This window comes from Taudactylus pleione, unplaced genomic scaffold (assembly GCF_031769625.1).
Source record: "Taudactylus pleione unplaced genomic scaffold, aTauple2 ptg000188l, whole genome shotgun sequence".
Taxonomy (NCBI): domain Eukaryota; kingdom Metazoa; phylum Chordata; class Amphibia; order Anura; family Myobatrachidae; genus Taudactylus; species Taudactylus pleione.
The window spans coordinates 2,247,083-2,267,911 of NW_028284590.1; the positions used below are offsets into that span (position 1 = coordinate 2,247,083).

Genomic DNA, 20,829 nt, shown 5'->3' on the forward strand with positions numbered 1-20,829 from the left:
AAAGTGAACTCGTGTACAGCCCTGCATAAGCCCTTTAGGTGGGAGATGAATCAAACATTCGAGAGCGATAAAGTTAAGAATTTGCCTATTGCAACTAATCAGCTTATAACTGAATTTTTTTTTTTTTTTTTAGCATTGCTTATAAAATGACAGTTAGAAGCCGATTGGCCGGTATGGGCAACTTCTACAGGTTGTGTCTCTTGAAGGCAGGGTTGCATGAAATTGGATTTAAAAAAAATAAATAAATAACAAATTTATTTGATTTAAACTGTTTACTTACAAAAAAGTTTTAATAAAAAATCCTTTTTTAAATCCAAATAAATCTGATTTAAATCAGACAAATCTGTTTTTGATTTTTTTAAAAAAAGAAATAGATAAAATTTTATGCAATCTCACGGTGAAGGCTTGATATCTCCTAGCTCCACCCCCCCCCCCCTCCCCTCCCTAACGGAGAGAAAAAAAAATCTAACCACATCCCATCCAGACTGAATTGAAGATGTTAAATCTTCAGAACTGTGTACTTGCACATGCCGCCGATGCTGTTTATTTGTATATTTTTCGTAGTCATTAACAGTTTGTTTACACTAGTACCATACTATCTTCTTCATTATCGAATGTTAATGCTGCAGAGCTTGTCAAGAGGGCTATTACACTAAGGCACTACGGCCTTCTGATTATCACATGCTGTGTTATTGGTGGGGAAGATGTTTAGATGTTGCCCCTACAATGTTTTAATTCCATTGATAAATCTACTTGTTCATATAATGGGATGTAGTCCGCATCCCAGCACCAGCACCAGAATCCCGACCGCTGGCATACCGAAGGTAAGTATCGGGGGTTATGGGGAGGGTTAGGCTTAGGCACCGGGCAGGGGGAGGTTAGGGTTAGGCACGAAGGCGGGCGGTTAGGAACTGGCAAGGGGGAGGTTGGGGTTGGGCATCGGGGAAGGGTAAGGGTTAGGGTTAGTCTTGCCTTACTTACCAAAGGGTGTCTGGATTCTGACCAGCGGCATCCCAACCGCCGGATCCCATACCCAACCCCATGTTACTTGTGTGGCTTAGTTTGCATCACTATTTCTCGATCATATTTTAGTAAGACTTCCGAACAGCTATGTTTTAGGTCCCTTTTTTTAATTTATTTTTTATTTAGCACACTTTATAATAGAGATTCTGCTGAAACAATGAGCAATAGCTGTCCAGTATTGCACAACTGAAGATTACCAAACCATGATTATGAAATATTGCAGAACAAGGAGAGAGCAGTCCTCAGTGAGGCATAGGTCTGTTAGCCATTAACTAAAGTTCAAAACATTAATTACCTTTCTTAATTTAGGTGTACCAAGTTAAGCTCCATTGTATGAATTCCAGCTGTTGTGCAGCGTCTGTTCTGAGGGGCCAGTAGAACATTATAGCAGACTGGGCACTGACTGAGTGCGACTGGCCAGACACCCATTAGATAGCCGTAAAAGGTAGATCAATATTCAGTGTATAACCAGTAGACTTAACCTGTTCGTTAAATGAAGATCAGTTGTATGAATTGCAGCTGTGTTTATTACTCTTGTAATGCTTTTTTGGTGATGGTACTATCCCTAATCTTACCATGGCCAAAACCACGAACCGGTAAAGCAAAAGTGAAAGTTGAAGATTGTTTTGCCAGCACTTTGCTGCTTTAAGCGGCTAGTTCCACCGTGAAATTCTAGTGACTAGTCCGAATATATGATTGGCATGTGTCCGTTGTAAGCATCCGTCAACAATCTATGATGTAATTTTTTATTTTTTCTTCTGTTATGCTTAATCGTAGTGATATACACTGCATTAAAGAGTTTAAGGCTTAGGTCTATCTTTTCTCCGTTTTGGACCACATGAATTGAATTTCAGGTCTGTTGGTCCACTAGATTGCCAATTTCAAGTTTCCCTGCCCGTATTACTAGGATCATAATTATTCTTGTGTTTTTGTGTTTTTTTTTTAACTTCATCCCAACCCCTTCTGCTATAGTTGCCGCACAGCTGTTCTTGTGTATTGTTTTGAAAAAGTTAGTAGTCTTTACTTTGCTCTTTTCAGTGAACTGGGATTACTGTTAAGCTGCGTTAGGAGATAAAGTGAATGCTGATAAGCTACCAGCCAATCAGCTCCTAACTGCCATTTCACAGGCTGTGTTTGAAAAATGGTAGTTGATTGGCTGGCACCTTATCACTTTTCACTTTATCTCCTAACACAGCTTAGTAAATAGACCCCATAGTTTTCATACCACATACGTGTTACATAAAACAAAAAGGGAGTGGTCTATCTATGGCTAGTTCTAAGAAATTTCTATGGAAACTTCTCTAGAACAGTATGTCAACACACCATAACTTGACCAGTTGTTCTGTTGTCTGCAAACTTGCTGCAGCTTGCACTTCCCTGTGGCTTTTCATTTGCAGCTGATCTACCTGTACAGTTATAACTTTCTATAACCATAGCATATAAGGTACTGTAATAAATGAAAATCAGGTCTGGTTTCTCAGCTGTTGGAGGAATGCAAGGAGCACTAAAATATGTATAAATTTATTTCTATGTTTTACAAGCTTTTTATTACCCTCCCCCTCTAATAAAACAACTAATTATTAAACCTAGGTGCTTCAGAATTCACACACACACACACACACACACACACACACTCTTCCTCAGGATACCTTCTGTAAATTGTAATGTATTCAATTTTTTGCACTGTACATCTGTTCAGAAGAAACATTGACTGATGCAGAGATAATAAATGTGTGTATGTATATAGATAGATATATCTATTAGATATAACTGTGTGTATTATATACACGGACAGTAAACAAACATTTGAGTGTATATGTGTGTGTGTGTGTGTATATATATATATATATATATATATATATATATATTTATTTTGCAGTTGTGCTGCAGAATTTCAGTGTAGTGAGCTTCCTTACGTTGTCCTTATAGGTAGTAATAGCTGGTTTCTTAGTTTCTCAGAATGTTAGGGCAATGTCATGAGAACACCTTGTACCACTGGCATGCTTTTTGTTTTGCAGTTTTTTTTTTTTCTCTTTAAGTCTTTGTAGGTTGTCTGTTGTGCCCGCAATGCTTTTTTGGGAGGTCAATGCATGTTAATGGAACACTGTTTGGGAATAGTCATTTCTAAAATTTGGCCATAAAAACGCTGGTAAATGCAAGAAAAGAAAAACCAGTGGGTTTAAGGCCTGATGACGAATGTCACAAAATGTCAGTCAGATAAAGCTCGGACTTGGCAGGAGATCCTCTGCTCCTCGCTAAGCAGATCTGATCTCTCCTTGTTAGGCACATTGTGGGTTGTCTGATGTCTCAGACCATTGCCGTTTGCACTTCTATTTCTTAAGCAGGAGGAATTTTTCAATGGTCAAATTCCAGGACATTCAATCATCTGGAAAGTAATGTTGGTTATGTTTCAATTAAGGGCCAGTAGTATAAAACAATGTAAATATTGCTACAGGATAAGCTGGTTGACTTAACCCATTACAGAACGAAGTAAACCTACCAATGGGATTGAAAATCGTTCCGTAACTTCAGAGTTTGCGCAGATTCTCATTTACACGGATGTATGTTTTGTGTGTTGCTTCCCACACGGTGCTCAAACATTTTAAGTTTTTTTTTTTTTTTTTCTTGCCTTTAACAACGTGGATTGTTTTAAGAGAACGATGGGTCCTCCACCCCCTTTTATCACACGTTTAGTATGTGTGACAAATGAAGGATCTGAAAGCATTTTCTGGAGTATGAGACAAACTAAACTTGGTTAATCTTGTGGATTTCAGGACACCACTGGGAGCTTCCCTGGATGATCAGAACAACCTACTCGGCTTTCCGAAGGGTAAGAGATCTGCTTGCTGCTAGATAAGTCTAATGACAAGGCACTTAGAGGAAACTGTTTGTACAGTGTCTTGTACAAAGCGATTTGGTATATTTGAACTAGTTTTAAAACTCTAGAACAGGTGTAGAGTATCCCACATCCTGATCAATACTGCAGTCTAGATTATTGTATCTTGTGCAAAGAATATAAAAAGTCCCCGCTTTCTACCCAAGCTCACTTTGCAAAAGAAATTTATAATAAGCAGCTTATTCATAAGTTACGATAAACTGTTTCTCTGGACGACTTTCCCCGTCCCAGGACAATTCTGCTGTAGTTTTCTTTTTCTTTTACTAATGAACAAGACATTGGTGACCTCTTGCTAAAAGTATTACAGAGATGCCAAATACTAAACTGATGCTCTGTGGTAAGCTACGTTGGAATAAATCCCCATTTGCTATTCCCAGTGAAAGGAATTGCATCTTCCAGGAGGGAGTTCAATTGCTGGGGATGTCGCCTTGAAGACCTGCTGCGCCCATATAGGCCAATTAAGGGTACCTCGGCATCGCAGGTTTTCCTGAACACCTCTATGGGGTATGAGGTGTGTAGGTGGACGTGGCTTGCCGATCCTGTATGGCAAAACGCATCCGACAAACTGCCACTAGAGGGGGAAAGTGATGGGAGGAGTTTAAAGGTGACCAGATCGAGGAGACTGGGAGAGGTGGATGAGGAGGTGTGTGATGGCTTCATCTCCAGTGACCGGAGAGATGGAACGGAGGGTGGGGTGATCGGTAAATGAGGGGGGTGGTGTGGAAAGGGGATGTGATGAGAAGAAATATGTTGAAGGGTGTTATCGCTAAAGAATGTGGTAGTCATGCTATACAGAAATTATTGAGGATGGCATGGGTGAACAGAGGTGGCAATTGATGATAGGTGGGGTTGCCAAGGCAGATGTAAAAGAACCAAAGTAGGATTGCATAAGGCAGACTGTTGGTGCACATGCCTATAGTGACGTGTATACCTGTTATGTGCCACCAAATAATAGTAGCATTTCATGAAGTACACCTCTTATTGTCGCATCTGTCACTATTGGAATGGTTCATCTCTTATGAACGCTGTACTCCGCTAGTGATTGCCCCAATTACTTGAATCCTAAAAGAGAACTCTAATACCTCTCTTCCACCAAAAACCTGGGTCCGACCTGGGTTTTCAGACATGGTTCCAACCCAGGTCAGATACCGTTTATACTGCACCACCGATCTGGATTATTCTCTGGTCAGCCCCATTCACATTGAACCTGTGTCGGCCCTACTAAACTTGTGAGGTCATAAAAAGGGGGAGGTGACTGCTCCACAGCCACCAATGAGCTAATTTTAGGCATGACCCAGGTCGGATAACCCGGGTTGCGCTGTTTACACTGCACCGTTACCCAGGTCCATTCTGGGTCCGACCCTGGTAGCTACAGTACCTGGGTTGGATTTTAGGGTCACTAGACCTGGGTTATTTTTCAGGGACCCTTTTACACTGAGCTCCGACCCGGGTAGACCCAGCAAAAACCCAGGTTTTTGCTCTGCTGTAAAAGGGGTATTAGACACCCCTGCGACTGATCGTATTCACTATAATAGTTTACTATAATTCTCCCTCTACATTCTCTGTGCTTACCCCAAAATGTATTCACCTTCATTTAAATACTGTTAGCGTCTTTATATAACCCTCCTTGCTATTATGTATGTGTGTTTTGCTTGTCTTAATCAGGCGGTATAAACAAACTGTGTACATAGTTACATTTATTCTGCCAGATATTATTCACCTGGCAGAAATTAAGTCTCTGAGAAAACCTTAAAGCGTTTAAATCTAGGTGCGAGAACACATATTATAGGGGAAATTCCCTTTTTTTTCCATAGCTGAATGCTGATAGCTGAGCACACTTCATATGATTTGAAAATTGCCACACCTGTTTAATTTTCCTAGCCATTTTCACATAGAAGTACACTAAAAGTAAGACAGGATTATACATTTGAAAGTTTTTTTTTTTTTTTTCTCTTTACACTTGAGCTTTGCAATACGGAAGTGAAAGATGTTGCATGAACAGTCAGGTTTTTTTTTTTTTCCTGGTCTTGTTTGAACTATGCTTAGTTTAGCTGAACACTGACCTTCAGTACGCTGCAGGCATCTGATACAGTAACAAGAAAAACATGTGGCACTTCTGACCGGGTGATCACTTTGGGCTTTTTTTCACTCCTAGGAATGGTTTTAAAAAATGGCTGCAGCTTTGAAGATGACTTGTCCCTCGGAGCAGAAGGTCAGTATGATGCCTACTTACCCAGTAGTTACTGAAATGGGGTACTGACTGTACATACTACTAGGTAGGCTTTCAGAATGTTGATGCCACCATTGTAAGCTTCAAAGGAATGTTTATCAGGACTTCTATTGACTGGAGCAGTGTAGTCCTCAGAACTGTCACCGTGAGAGTGGTGTCTCGTTTTCTGGAACGAGACACAGAACAGGTCTTTGCAGTTGCGCTTTAAATAATAATAAAAATATATATTTTTGTACATGACTTGCAGATTGCATTAAAGTTCATCATATTACATTTGTATGAGGTAGCTATAATTTACCGTGGAATATTCCTTGTTTTGTGTAACCTGTAAGGGCGTAAATTGCACTACATGACATAGTCATACACAACACGCTGGACTTGTTAATAGCTTTAACCTTTTATAGTATGAAATCCTCCCTCCTGTACAGACTTGCATGTTGTGCTCACGGTTAATGTAATTTACCCTTTTGTGATATGTGCCCAGAACACACTTGCAGCCTATGCGAAACTGCTGTATAGTTTGTGAGGAGATACATGGAGTGGTGGGATTATTAGGGGACCTAAACTACTGTAGCTATCAATGTCATGTGTTAGTGACTCTAGGCTCTGCTTCAGCTAAATGTATTTATTGGAACTTTCTTTTGAAAGTCTGCGGTTCTTCACTGCTAGTGTCTGATTGGATATTTTTAAGACTGATCTATAACTTGCACACAACTGTCCTATGGTTGACCTAGATTTGTTTTTTAACTTCGAATAAATTGTGAAAAATATGTGTCGCAGGAAGCGTTTTATGTGAAGCAAATAAGTGTTGCTCATCAGTAACTACATCTGAATTTAATGCATTTATTTATACTTTTATTGACTGTCACTCTACTCGCCTGCCCTAATGAATCACTTGTCTGCTTTGTATTTCTAGACTGAATACGTATGTTTTTAGTGCGTCGGGTTGGTTTAGACCACAGGTTCTCAAACTCTGTGCTCAGGACCCCAAACAGTGCATGTTTTCCAGGTCTCCTCACAGAATCACAGGTGAAATAATTAGCTCCACCTGTGGCTTGTAAAATGTGTCAGCGAGTAATGAATACACCTGTGCACCTGCTGGGTGACCTGGAAAATGTGACCTGTGTGGGGTCCTGAGGACCAAGTTTGAGAACCACTGGTTTAGACGTGCTACAACCCTAATAGACAGCAAGTGTACTCCTAGCGTGCCTGAGATACTACAGACTGCCTAAATACTGCAAGTTGCTGCAAGCTTGGACGTAGCATAGAGCTGTAAGGAGCTAGGAAAGCCTTTGCAGATTTGCTGTGTTGTAATGGACGATTCATCTTCGAGGCTGTTTGGTTTGTGTATATTAGCACAAGAACCAGATCTGTCAATTTTTGTTCCTTTTGTGTGCGGACTTAACGTCCTAGCAACCTCATGGGTGCCACACCGTTTAAGTTATACAGGTGTATGTGACTGATCTTAATAATTCTTCTATCCTCATTTTAAATGCCAGTTTTCAGTTGCTTTTTTTTAGACCACACCGCGCTGTATGAGCGTAAACTGGAACTTTGAAGCGAATAGACACTTTGCCTTCTTCAGGGAGATTGCTTTTGTGACTAATCCCCTTGGACACTGGTACCCATTTCTTTTTCCTTACTCTGCAAGTGCTTGTAGTCGGTCAGGCAGCTAAAGGTGACCTGAAGTGCCAGCGTTACCCTTACTAACTGCATTGTGGGAATGGAAGCGTATGTATGGCAGTGATGAGATACGGATCTACTAAACCACTTGTGCAGCACTTCTAAGGTTATGGACTTTACCCTGGAAAAACAAAATGCGCATAACTGTCTGTACTCAACAAAACAGAATTAACAAAATGTGGGTTTGATACTAATTTCAGAGTGGACACTTTTTTTTGCCTACAAGATGCTATTTAATGTTTTAGTAGTACGGTGATGCTAGCCCAGGGGTAGCCAACCCTGGCCCTCGAGAGCTACCAACAGTGCATGTTTTCCAGGTCTCCTCACAGAATCACAAGTGAAATAATTAGCTCCACCTGTGGATCTTTTCAAAAGTGAGTAATGAATACATCTGTGCACCAGCTAGGTGATCTGGAAAACGTGAACTGTAGCTCTCGAGGACCGAGGTTGGCTACCCCTGTGCTAGCCTATTTTGCTGGAAACCATAGGCCAGGGACCACGGTGTCGGGCGTATGGAAATTGTGTTGTAGATGAAATATTTTATATCTATTCCTGGGGGGAGAATCAAATATTTTGTTTAAATTCTGTTTGTACTGGAGTTTATATTCTGTTCTGTGGCTCCCAGTTTACCATTTGTATTCTTCCAAGCTGTTTAGAATTTCTTAGAATTTGATCTTTGCGTCACCAATTTGGTAGTTCTTTCTCTGCATTGTGTTTGGACCCGAGCTTTGCGACATGGTTACTATACTCTTTAAATACTTCCATATATAGTTTTTTTTTTTTAAATGAACGCGGTTTACATATGCAGGGCCAGTGAAAAGCACGCGTGTATTGACATGTAAGTTATTAACAGTGTTAAAGTAGATTAATGTGTGCATGCTATGCATTATCCTGTAAGAAGGAATTTAATGTTTGTTAAATCAATAACCGGATTTATTTCTGAAACAAAAGCAGACGATTAGGGATTTAAGACCTGTCCCGTGAATGATGCGACAGCTGCTGCTAATTGTTACAGATCTGTAAAAGAATTTTATAAGTGGCATGTATCTACAAATCTGACAGGTTGGGCATTTAGAAAGTATTGTGAACCGAGCCCTTGCCAGCGAATAATGTAAATTGCATGTATCTATAGAAACGGTGGAGTGTGACTAATTTCTTTTCTCTTCTCTCATTGTCTCTAGCGAATCATCTCCATCAAAGGAACTTGCCGTTGGAGCCCCCTTTGTAAGTAACGCTTTTATCCTCCTCGCTCTGCAAAATGATATAATTGTTTTTTTTCCTTCACACTTGCATATTTCTGCTTTAAAGCAATGTCATGTTGGCAAAAGACCGAAGACTCCAGTTTCACCAGAAAGGGAGAAGTATGAACTCTACCGGATCTGGGAAAAGCAGCACAACGGTGTCCAGGTAAGGCTGCTGCTTTCTGCTTTTAAGCCCTTGATTTATTGTAAAAGGCGAAGAAATATTCCCTCCATTGTCATATGGATTAATTTTTTTTTTCTATGAAACGCAGTAAGGAAACCATATTTAGGTTTGATTTTCTATCTTGTGTCTAAAAATGCAGCTGCTTAATTTTTTTTGTTCAGAGCTAGTAAAAGCATTTCCGGTGTTGACAATTGTACATTTTTATTCTGATGCTTAATTTGTAGCAGTGGAGTCTTCTGTTCTGGAAAGTTTCTCCCATAAAAAAAAAATGTTGGTAGTTAAAAATAACCTCTCCCACACAATGGCTGTTTTGATTGTGATGTTATGTAAACTTTTTTTTTTTTTTTTCCCCTGAATGGGCTGTCTTCCTCTCTTGCGATGATGCCATTCATTCCTCGTGTATCTTAGTGACCTTCATTATTTACAGTTACGTATATAGTGCGCACACTTTCCGCAGCGATTTACAGAGAATATTTGGCCAGGAACATCCATCCCTGCCTCCTTGGAGCTTACACGCTATATTCCCTACAACATGTGCGCACACACAGTTAGTGTTTGTCAGAATCCACTTAACCTCCCAGTATGTTTTTGGATTATGGAAGGAAACCCACCCAAAAATGGGGTGACTATATAAACTCCCACCAAGATTGGGACTTGGTGGGAATCGAACCCAGGACCTCAGTGCTGTGCGGCAGTAATGCTAACAACTACACAAGAGAAAAAGAGGAATATCTCTGGCACTAGTGGACGGTATAGAAACAATCTTGGTTATAACCAGATAAAATACATCTGTGACACAGTGCTGTGACTAGACTGTCCCTTACTCCCCTAAAAGGAGAGCTGTATAGTGTTCTGGGGCTGTCCTGATAATTGTCTTAGTACATCTACCCCAGTGAAAGTAAAATGTTGGTCAATACATTGGTTGAAGCTTAGCCCTGGAGAGAGAGAGTACCAACCAATCTGCTCCTAAATGTCATTTTTCAAACATAGCCTGTAGAGTTACAGCAGCTGATTGGTGGTTGGAAGTCCCTCCAAGGCTTGGTACATATTCCCCACAGTGAGCTATACCTCACCCTCCAAAAACATAATTGTATGTTTATTTTGCTGCTGACTAAAACATACCGTACTCTCTGCTTGCATGTTAAAGAATTTAGACTGTAAGCTCCATTGGGGTAAATGTTCTCTATACAGCCTTGTATAAGTGGTGGTACTATATAAATAAATTACAATGCTAGTGTGGTGGTCTTGCCCAATATATATTGGTTAGGTCAGAGGCTCCCAAACTCCAACATTACAGTCCACCATTTAAGGAAAGCCATGTTTGAGCACAGTTGAGATAGTACCTCTGACAATTTGATATAATAGTCTGGATTCAAGCTTGGATATTCTTAAAACCTGGACTGTAATGGCTGGGTTTGGGAGCCTCTGGATTAGGTGAAATGTATCAGCTGGTCTCCTGTCATGGTTCGGTTTCCACCTAAGATCCATTAAAGCCAAATACTTATCTAGGTTATGTACTGAAATTATAAGATTACAAACTGTTGAACATTTATTACAATACCACACACTGTATGTGTTTTGATATTTTGTTTATTTTTTTCCCTTTTAGTGTTTCAGAATTGCTAGATCTTTATGAAGAAGATCCCGAGGAAATCCTTTACAATCTCGGATTTGGCAGAGATGAGCCAGACATTGCTTCCAAAATACCATCAAGGTTTTTCAACGGTTCTTCATTCGCTAATGGGATTGATATCAAAGTATTTTTAAATGCACAAATGCAGCGTTTGGAAGTGGAGAATCCAAACTATGCCTTAACAAGTAAGTGTCCCGAGACAACTATTTATAAAGGGTTTTTAAAGTGGCTTCTGTTTTAGGCTTTTTGGCTGTGTTTCATGTTTTATATCTTTCAGTATTGTTGCTTTAAAAGTCTTGGGTTGTATAGCTACAACTCCATATAAATGCCAAATAAGCCTACAAGTGCTTTATGCGTGCACAATTGTGTCAGCTTACTGAATAGAGCTTTGTAGTTTAAAATTCCCTCTTGGCATTGATGGCATTTTGGTTGGGTATAGTTAAATTCTTCGGAGGCCACTCTGCCAAAATTCAGTCCTTTTTAACTGAATTAAATGCTCTTTCCTTGTTTACGCGAAGCCATTCACTCTACCATGGTTTCTGAACATTATTCTAGCAACTGAGTGTTTAGAAGACATTTCTAATGCATTGTCTGGAATGTCCACATGTTGCCTTTGCCTATCTGTGCTGCCATCTATTCATAAATACTGTATTATACGTTTTCAAATTAAAAAAAAAAAAATTCTTAAGTTCTAGTAATTTAAAATGGTTTTGCATATTTAATTGTCCAATTTGTCAATTCCAATTGGGCAAACAGAGCAAATTGCTACTTTTGTAATTTGAAGCTGGGTACTGTCATCCCATTACTAATATAATCACCCATAACTCTGTGGGGTTGGACTAAAAGTGGATCAAACACTTAATGATTAAATATATGCTTTAATTCTTAGTGTATAAATGCACCACTATACACAAGTACATATATCAAATCTAACCTATAAATGAGTTAAGGACCCCACACATGGAGCGATATAGCAGCCGATCCGACGGATCAGAACGATATCACCGATATGTCATTCAGTGTGTGGGTATATCGGCCAGTGCGAGCCCCCGTGGGGTGGTCCGTCGCTCCTCCAGATCTTTGCTTGTTCAATTGATCTGGATGATCAACGAACGGTCCCATGCAGCGCTATGGGGGGGGAGGGGGTTGGCGACCTATTGGGCAGTCTGGCACCAGATCGCTCCGTGTGAAGACTGATATATCGGCCGTCGCATCGCTAGGTGCATATCGTACCGTGTTTGGGGTGGGGGGTCTTTAGTCTGGCCGTCATGGCATACTTTTTATTGTTGTGGCCTTAGCTGTTAAGAAGAAGGAAATACACCATTACACTTCAGAAAACGGCAGTGTAATGTCCGCAAAACTCAAACGTGCATTTTTACGTTCAATAGTGAAAACCTCCCAATTTGTGGAATTAGCGGACCATTATAATGTGTTCGACCGTCACACAGTAGTAGTTTTAAAATTTTGTATTCTCTGTTTTTGTTAATATTTATAACTTAGCAGCTTTTTCAAATGACTAGGTTGCAAATTGTTGGAAGAAGCCCTTGTTAGTTATGTTTTCAGTTAGTTATGTGATCATAATTATAACAAAGGCAGTTAAGAGTCTACAAATTAAGACCTTTTTCAACATGAGATTTTCTTTTAGTTTTTGGGGTGGGCTGTTTTGTTTTTTTTTTTTTGTTTTTTTTTTTCCTGGATACTCTGAATTGATTTTTTAGTTTCTACTAATATTTGCGTTATCCCTTTTTTTTCAATAGGTCGTTTCCGTCAGATCAAAGTTCTCACTGATGTGGCAAATGCATTTTCTTCACTGTACTCTCAAGTTTCTGGAACTCCACTCCAACGAATAGGCAGCTCTAAATCTCTCACCACTTCTGCTACTGTTGAGCCCACCAAACCAGCACCTCTTACCAGATCCTCTAGCCAGACTGCAGCCCGTCTGATGGAGACCTTATCCAAGCTCAATTTGTGTGGGCCGCGGACATCTGGGGAAACCAATCCCGCTGCCCAGTCTCCTAATGACAAGGGACCATCTCTCAATTCTAAGGAGGATGAAGCCAACAAAAATGAGCAGAAAATACAGAAACCGTTCAAAAAGACTTCTCCACCCCTTGCTACAGTTAAAGAGGAGGCTTCTAATTCTATGGTCTCCGACTTAAATAGCCTCGATATTTCTGCCCTTCCAAAAGAAAATGGAGTGGATTATGACACTTTAGCTGAACACCGCACCATAAAAGAGGAAGACACCTCACTGAACCTAGACTGTGGTTCATCACTTATTGCGGAGTCCCCTACTGGTAGAGATGTGAGTGTATCTACTGATCAGGAATGTGACCACTACCGATCAGACACCAATCCACCTACATCCACGCCAGACAAGGAATTATTTGCAACAAACCCTTCTATTCGGAGCCTCATGATGGAACCTAAGGACTCATTTGAACTGGAGGAGGTAAGTTGGAGCCATATGAATTGTTTTTTTGTTTCTTTTTGTAGGATGAACATTGTTATTTAGGTAGTGTGGATTTTTTTATTTTTTTATTTTGGTATTAAATGACAAGCAATTAAAGTTACATGTACTTTTTGTTTTAAGCCATAAACTTGTTCCTAGTAGTCACCATGCAGAACCTTCTTCACATACTTCAAATCTGGGGGAATTAATTTGCACGAAGATGTTGGATGGACTGAACTAAATTCCTAACTGTTCTTTTTGTATATTCTTTTCTTGCAATTTGGCTGGATCCAGTTTTGAATGTTCACATTTCTTGTGGTCTCTAGTATAAGGTAGGATGCTGTGTGCAATGGCACAAATATGCTGTCCTCGAAGCGATCCTTGTAGTACAGTGTGTATGTATGTATCTCTAGTGACCCTTATGTAAAAGCTCCCGTATGTACATTGTTTGTTTTCAAGTTTGATTAGTACTATGAACTGGTAGGTCGCATATGTAAAGGCACCTCCTTCTGTTATCGGAGACCAGGAAGGCATATGTTCAAGTATTTTAACTAGTGGTGGTTGAAATAATAGTGGGCAGAATTTCCAAATGGATTGTAAAGGTGCATATCCACTACACGATGAAGGAAAGCTTGAACGATAATGTAATCATTCAATCGTTCATTATACTACAGTTTCCCTGCCCTTCGGCGCGGCGCCACACTGAAACAACCTGCAGGTTCTGTCCTCCACCCGCGGGCTGGAGTGTCCCGCAGGTGTGGAAACCGGCAGAGTAGTGGTCATTGCCGGTGAATGGACGCCAGGCGCATACATTCACAGTGACCGCGGTGCTTGGGGACTGTCAGTAAGTGCCGGGCACGCCCCCAAAAGTTATGAAAAGGGGATGCGTCATAAAGACATGTCACCTTTTCATTGGCCATGCCCCCTTATTGGGCACGCGCAGATGTGCCCGTGCTACTGGTCCGGCGCCCTGCCTGCTGCCGGACCTAGAATGAACACTAATTATAGTGTATAGTGCAGTGGATAATGTGCCCACAATATGTCGTTCAGTGCAGGCACCCTTCCTCGTTCACAACCTGACAATATCGTCAGATGCTGACAACATCGCTGGTCGTTGCCGGCATTTTCACTGCACAACTGTCATTACCATTCAATTGTCCATTTATATCGTGTAGTGGATATGCACCTTAAGTCTCATCTGTCTAAATACTTCCAGAGTTTGATATTTTTGGTAATTTCAGTATGTGGAATTTTTAAAACTGCATTTTTGCTTTTTATGTAACACCCTACAGAACTGCGAACATCTAAGTGCCCTACTTTGCGTTCCTGTCGGAACCAAAGGCTGTGACGCATTGGCTCTCATTTAAAAGTTGCCTGTGTCTACACCAGCACCAGTTTGACTCATTTGAGCTGTGTGTGGGATCCATGGCTTGCTTGTAACTAGCTCATTGTCATGCTGTCCAGGTCTTCTCTGAACTCAAGGCAGCTGACTGGTGCTCACCGAATACAGATCTGTCTTGCTCAGTAGATGAGACGGCCAGTGTTGGTGGTCTCTTCTGCTCAGATATCGCAGTGTTTCACTGGTCAGATAGCAGAAAGATATTCAGATGGGTAGTTTATTATATCTTCCAGTGTGTAGTCATGTCCTAAAATGAGTGTCTATGTATATAATAAACAAATGATTAATAATGATATATGTATAAACTCCTTTTATACAGTAGTTCAGCTGTGGTCTCTGTATTCATTGGGAAAACGTCCTCATATGGAATATTGCACCCACTGTTGAGATGTTTGGATTCACCTGCATTGTGACGTATTGAACGTTCTCTGCCTGTTCATCTGTAACATGGGGATGACCATAAAAGTATCAATGGATGGGGTACATTGACCTTATCCTTTCTGCAGTTTAGTAATGTGATGAAATACCTGCCTGGGGGTCAAATTTAAAGGATCTCTCCATTTCTGCATGATTAGTTCTGTGCTTCTGTCCAGTAAAATAGATTCTTAGCAGACTTGGGGGGGCTCTTCATAGTGATAACGTGCCAAATGATCTCCCCAAATGCAGCCCTGAGCTGGCTGTACCCGGGATAGCATTTGGCATTTTATTATGATGGGTATCTGTTTACAATGATATTGTGAGCTATGCGGCTATATTGCTGTACCTTGTATCCCCTTATGCACTCCCTGCACTTAATTCAAAATGCACTTTACTATTGGACGCAACGGACTTTTGCTTGGATAAATATCTGCTTTCACTAATGGATGCGCTGGCTGATGGATGTATGTATCTATGTATGTATTTTATTTTTGTGTTTTGGGGATATCTAACTTAACAACATTTAACTTGAGTACATGAGTTTGCATCCTAGGGCTGTAATCTTGGATTCCCTTGTAGCAAGGCATTTCCTTATTTAACCACAAGCTCTCCACTTGGCCTGATAGAGCTGGTTTCAGCTTTCCTCTTCAAAGTCCATTCTTAAGGCCCTCACACCACCAGACGATATCTTGAGCGATTTGGCCAATTCGGATGCATCGGCAAATCATTCATATCGTCCAGTGTGTGCGCACGATGCCGATGCACGCTCCCGTGGGTTGTCCATCTCGTCCTCATCTTTAGTACGTGCAGAGAGATCTGAGGATGTAGCTAGCCATGCCAAGTGCAGCATGGCCCCCCTGCCGTCGCTGCCGCCATACACACTTGCCGATGCAAGGTCTCGTTGCTCACAAGATCGTGCTGGGTACTCATTGTCTAACGTGTACCCAGCTTTATACTTAAACTCCGCATGTTGTGTTTATAGATTGTGTATTAATATAGGAATCCTACATATGTCTCCTGGATGGGATGTAGTCAGGATACCGACGGGCGATATCCCGACACGGACAGCCCGACATGGGACTAAAGATAGGCGTCGAAATCCCGACTCCTATCATTTAACCCCACTACAAAATACCGACACCCGGCATTCTAAACGAAGGTAAGTCGGGTGTCTTAGCATCTAGGTTTAGGGACTCCCAGGGGGACTTAGGGTTACGCACCACCCCGGGAGAGTTGGGGTAGGGAAAGTTGGGTTAGGGTTATGCACCATAAGAGGGGGGGGGTTTGGTACAGGCACCCCCCGGGAGGGTTAGGTTTAGGCACCAATGGGGGTAGGTTAGTGTTAGGCACTAGTGGGGGAGGTTATAGTTAGGCACCACTAAGAGATGGGTTAGGGGAGGAGGGGAGGTTTAGGTTACAAACAAGCCCCAGTCGGGAATTGGGTCTGTCGGGGTACCGCTGTCGGTATTTGATAAGACTGCTATTCAGCCGCCGGTATTCAATACCGATTCCCTCCTGGATAAATTCTAAAAATCAAGCTGCCTGAAAGCAGTGAGGACACCTACTTCTGTGGTGCTAATGGCAGTATAACAAATGATTTTTGTATGGGAAGTCCGAGTCTGTGCCAAGTACATGTAATAACACCCTGCATTTGCCCAAGTGGTTAGTGGCATAGTTCTCCCCCTATTGAGAGCCCAGTGGTTAGTGGCATAGCTTGTCCCCTATTGAGAGCCCAGTGGTTAGTGGCATAGCTTGTCCCCTATTGAGAGCCCAGTGGTTAGTGGCATAGCTTGTCCCCTATTGAGAGCCCAGTGGTTAGTGGCATAGCTTGTCCCCTATTGAGAGCCCAGTGGTTAGTGGCATAGCTTGTCCCTATTGAGAGCCCAGTGGTTGGTAGCATAGCATGTCCCCCTATTGAGAGCCCAGTGGTTAGTGGCATAGTTCGTCCCCTATTGAGAGCCCAGTGGTTAGTGGCATAGTTCGCCCCCTATTGAAAGCCCATTGGTTAGTGGCATAGCTTGTCCCCTATTGAGAGCCCAGTGGTTAGTGGCATAGCTTGTCCCCTATTGAGAGCCCAGTGGTTAGTGGCATAGCTTGTCCCTATTGAGAGCCCAGTGGTTAGTGGCATAGCTTGTCCCCCTATTGAGAGCCCAGTGGTTAGTGGCATAGCTTGTCCCCTATTGAGAGCCCAGTGGTTAGTAGCATAGCATGTCCCCCTATTTGAAAGCCCAGTGGTTAGTGGCATAGCTTGTCCCCTATTGAGAGCCCAGTGGTTAGTGGCATAGCTTGTCCCCTATTGAGAGCCCAGTGGTTAGTGGCATAGCTTGTCCCCCTATTGAGAGCCCAGTGGTTAGTGGCATAGCTTGTCCCCCTATTGAGAGCCCAGTGGTTAGTGGCATAGCTTGTCCCCTATTGAGAGCCCAGTGGTTAGTGGCATAGCTTGTCCCCTATTGAGAGCCCAGTGGTTAGTGGCATAGCTTGTCCCTATTGAGAGCCCAGTGGTTAGTGGCATAGCTTGTGTCCCTATTGAGAGCCCAGTGGTTAGTGGCATAGCTTGTCCCCCTATTGAGAGCCCAGTGGTTAGTGGCATAGCTTGTCCCCTATTGAGAGCCCAGTGGTTAGTGGCATAGCTTGTCCCCCTATTGAGAGCCCAGTGGTTAGTGGCATAGCTTGTCCCCCTATTGAGAGCCCAGTGGTTAGTGGCATAGCTTGTCCCCCTATTGAGAGCCCAGTGGTTAGTGGCATAGCTTGTCCCCTATTGAGAGCCCAGTGGTTAGTGGCATAGCATGTCCCCCTATTGAGAGCCCAGTGGTTAGTGGCATAGCATGTCCCCCTATTGAGAGCCCAGTGGTTAGTGGCATAGCATGTCCCCCTATTGAGAGCCCAGTGGTTAGTGGCATAGCATGTCCCCCTATTGAGAGCCCAGTGGTTAGCCCCTGATAAGTGATGTTTGAGAACAAGTAATCTAAGGAAGCTGAAGTTCAAATATTTACTTGAAACCTCATGTTTTCCCCACTGTAAACACTAAAACAAAACACAGCAACTAAAACACTGCTTAGCATATCCTAGCTGAATAGAATTCTATAATAAAGTGGTTTTATATCCTCCCCCTCTTTGCACATTTACAACAACTGTCACAATGCAATGAGGATTTCTAATACCAGCTGCTAGTATATTGCCCTGTGTTCACCTGAGACCGCACAGACCGCGGGGCAGCCTTCTGTGGGTGGAAGTACAGATATGTCCTCCCTAGTCTATCCTCCCTGTGCTATGAGTCTCGTTACGCAGGGCACATGAAAGCCGCCTGCTCCCGTGCAACACGGCCGGCGCTGAGCGTCTCTTCGCCGTAATCTTATTAACGATGCGAGTAAGACGCACAAGCAGATTTTGCTGCTGAGTAAAATGATTTGCGGCATGTATATGTTCTGTGTGCGGCCGAGACTGTAAAATCATCACTACGGAACGCGGTGTGGAAGACGGCTGTTGTCACTGTAACATAGCATTTCCTATACAGATACAGCTACAGTCTCACACACACCTCATATCGTTTTACTCAGCAATCTCTGCCTGTGCACCTTATCCGCATCGCACTGTGATTAGGGCGCATTTGCATAAAAAGACGCTCATCGTGAGTAAACTTGCACGGGACTAGGCGCGACTAGAAGGGCTGTGTAACGCCATCGCGGCAAATAAGACGCATCTGTATGACCTAAATATGAATTCCAAAAGATCATTATAGGAGTGTTTCACTTTGTGGGTTCTATTTACTAAGCAGTGTTAGGAGACAGAGTGAAAAGTGATAAGGTGCCAGCCAATCAGCTCCCAACTGTCATTTTTCAAACACAGCCTGTGAGATGACAGTTGGGAGCTGATTGGCTGGTTATCACTTTCTTATCACTTTTCCTAACACTTCTTAGTAAATAGACCCCCTGTATCTCTTGCTGTATTCTGTTCACTCAGGGTGCCTGCTAAGTGCAGTGCTATAGACCACACTATGGGCTAATGTTTAACGCCGCTATCAGTTGTTTAGAAGCAGTGAGCAGTACATTGCCAATAAGTCCAAGGTAGAAAGTGATGACACTGAAAGTTCTGCCTTGCAGTGTCATCCTCTTACTCAATGTCCCTTTTTATCAAAGATTCTTTTAAAAGACTTGTCTTAATCTAATCTCCACTGTTGGGAGCTGATTGGTTGGTACATTCCCCCCTAACTGTCAAGTTACAGGCTGTTAGAAAAATTACAGGGGCTAATTGGTTGGTCCTTTATCTCCATCCACTTTATCTCTCACCTAGACTTAGTATATATTCCGCTTAATGAGCTAATTGTTAGCGCTATAAAAGCTCTCTTCCCCGTCCCCCCCCCCCCACCCCCTCCATTTTTATTTAAGTGCTGAAGGCAGGTCAGCACAGAGTTGGGTTAAATATTTGTTTATTTTGTGTTTCTTTTTCACCCCCTTTTATGCTGTTGGTCCCCCTGTGTTTGGCCTGGCACACTCTGCATTATTCCCGTGTGATCACTTCTTCTGCGTACAGTTTTTGTTCTTTTGTTTTTTTTATTTTCTGTTGCTGCTGCTTTTATGGACTGTTCTCATTTCTGTCCCACAAAATGTTTTGCCCAACAGCAAATTATTATTGGCACCCTCTAGAGGGCTTTCAAAGCAATAGTAAGGGCTTGTGTGCAGGCTTAACATGGTGTCATGGGATCTCTACCAGGAAGTAAGGTATCTGTGATCACTGAGCCTATCATGGCCGGGCCACAGGTACATTTTGCATCCTAATTACACTTTATAAAATTAAAAATTGGAAACTTGTTCAAACTAGTTTGTTGTATAAAAGTGTACCTTTTTTTTCAAGCTTGTGGCTTGGTGTGAGGAACAAAACTGCTACTACCATTCCATCCAAACATCTGTGCACCATCGGATAGGCCAGGTATTTGCCATACAACTTCGCGCTGGAGTCTCGATTCATATGAAAACTAGAGAGACTTGAAGTAGATATATGTTTATCTCCAATAAAATGTTCTGACAAGGACAATTCCCGACAAGGACAATTCCCAGTGGAGGGAACCAGGATTATAACACTATACAGATGTCTTTTGGAAGTTCAGTTGAAATACCCCAAACTGGGCATTCAAAGCTTCCTATTTTATTCAGTTCAAGCATAAAATACAGCAGAGGATTAGCCAGCCCCTGCCCCTTTTCAATTAGTCTATGTGAATTAGGGAAGTCTACTGGCAGGAGCTTAGGCCTGCCCCCTGACACTCTACTAAGATCCACCACCCAGGAAAAACAGGAATGCTCATCGGTGGTTTCCCACTGATGGTGTCATCCCATGAATGCTAAGCACAGATGGCACTACTGATGGTTAACTGGCCATTCATAATGTGAATGCATGTATTGTGCACTTGCGTCCACCTGGAGTGATTTCACACTGTGTATTCAGTGACATGGGGTGTGCATCTCCCCTCTGTCCCCAAGCTGGCAGGGAAAAGAGGGACAACCCTTTTACTCTTCCTGCCACCTAGAAGTCTAGTTGGAAAACCTCCTCCAGGGTTATGCTACTGGTCCTGGCTACCACCGCTGGGCTCCAGTGACAGAATGGGCAGATGCTGAGATAGCAGTCCCCCTGCGTGCTGCTCCTGGTGCCCGCAGGATTCCAGGATGGTGATCAGCAT

At 42.2% G+C, this 20,829-nt stretch overlaps 1 protein-coding gene across 1 annotated transcript in view; it reads left to right on the top strand.

Annotated features, from left to right (window-relative positions):
* The window catches only part of ITPRID2 (ITPR interacting domain containing 2), a 76,270-nt gene that overhangs the window by 13,519 nt on the left and 41,922 nt on the right, over positions 1-20,829 (top strand). Inside the window, exons 4-9 of the mRNA XM_088476359.1 lie at positions 3,798-3,853; positions 6,075-6,131; positions 9,014-9,056; positions 9,141-9,239; positions 10,867-11,075; positions 12,648-13,342. Coding sequence (XP_088332485.1) covers positions 3,798-3,853; positions 6,075-6,131; positions 9,014-9,056; positions 9,141-9,239; positions 10,867-11,075; positions 12,648-13,342 — 1,159 coding nt within the window. The remainder of the gene's footprint in view (positions 1-3,797; positions 3,854-6,074; positions 6,132-9,013; positions 9,057-9,140; positions 9,240-10,866; positions 11,076-12,647; positions 13,343-20,829) is intronic.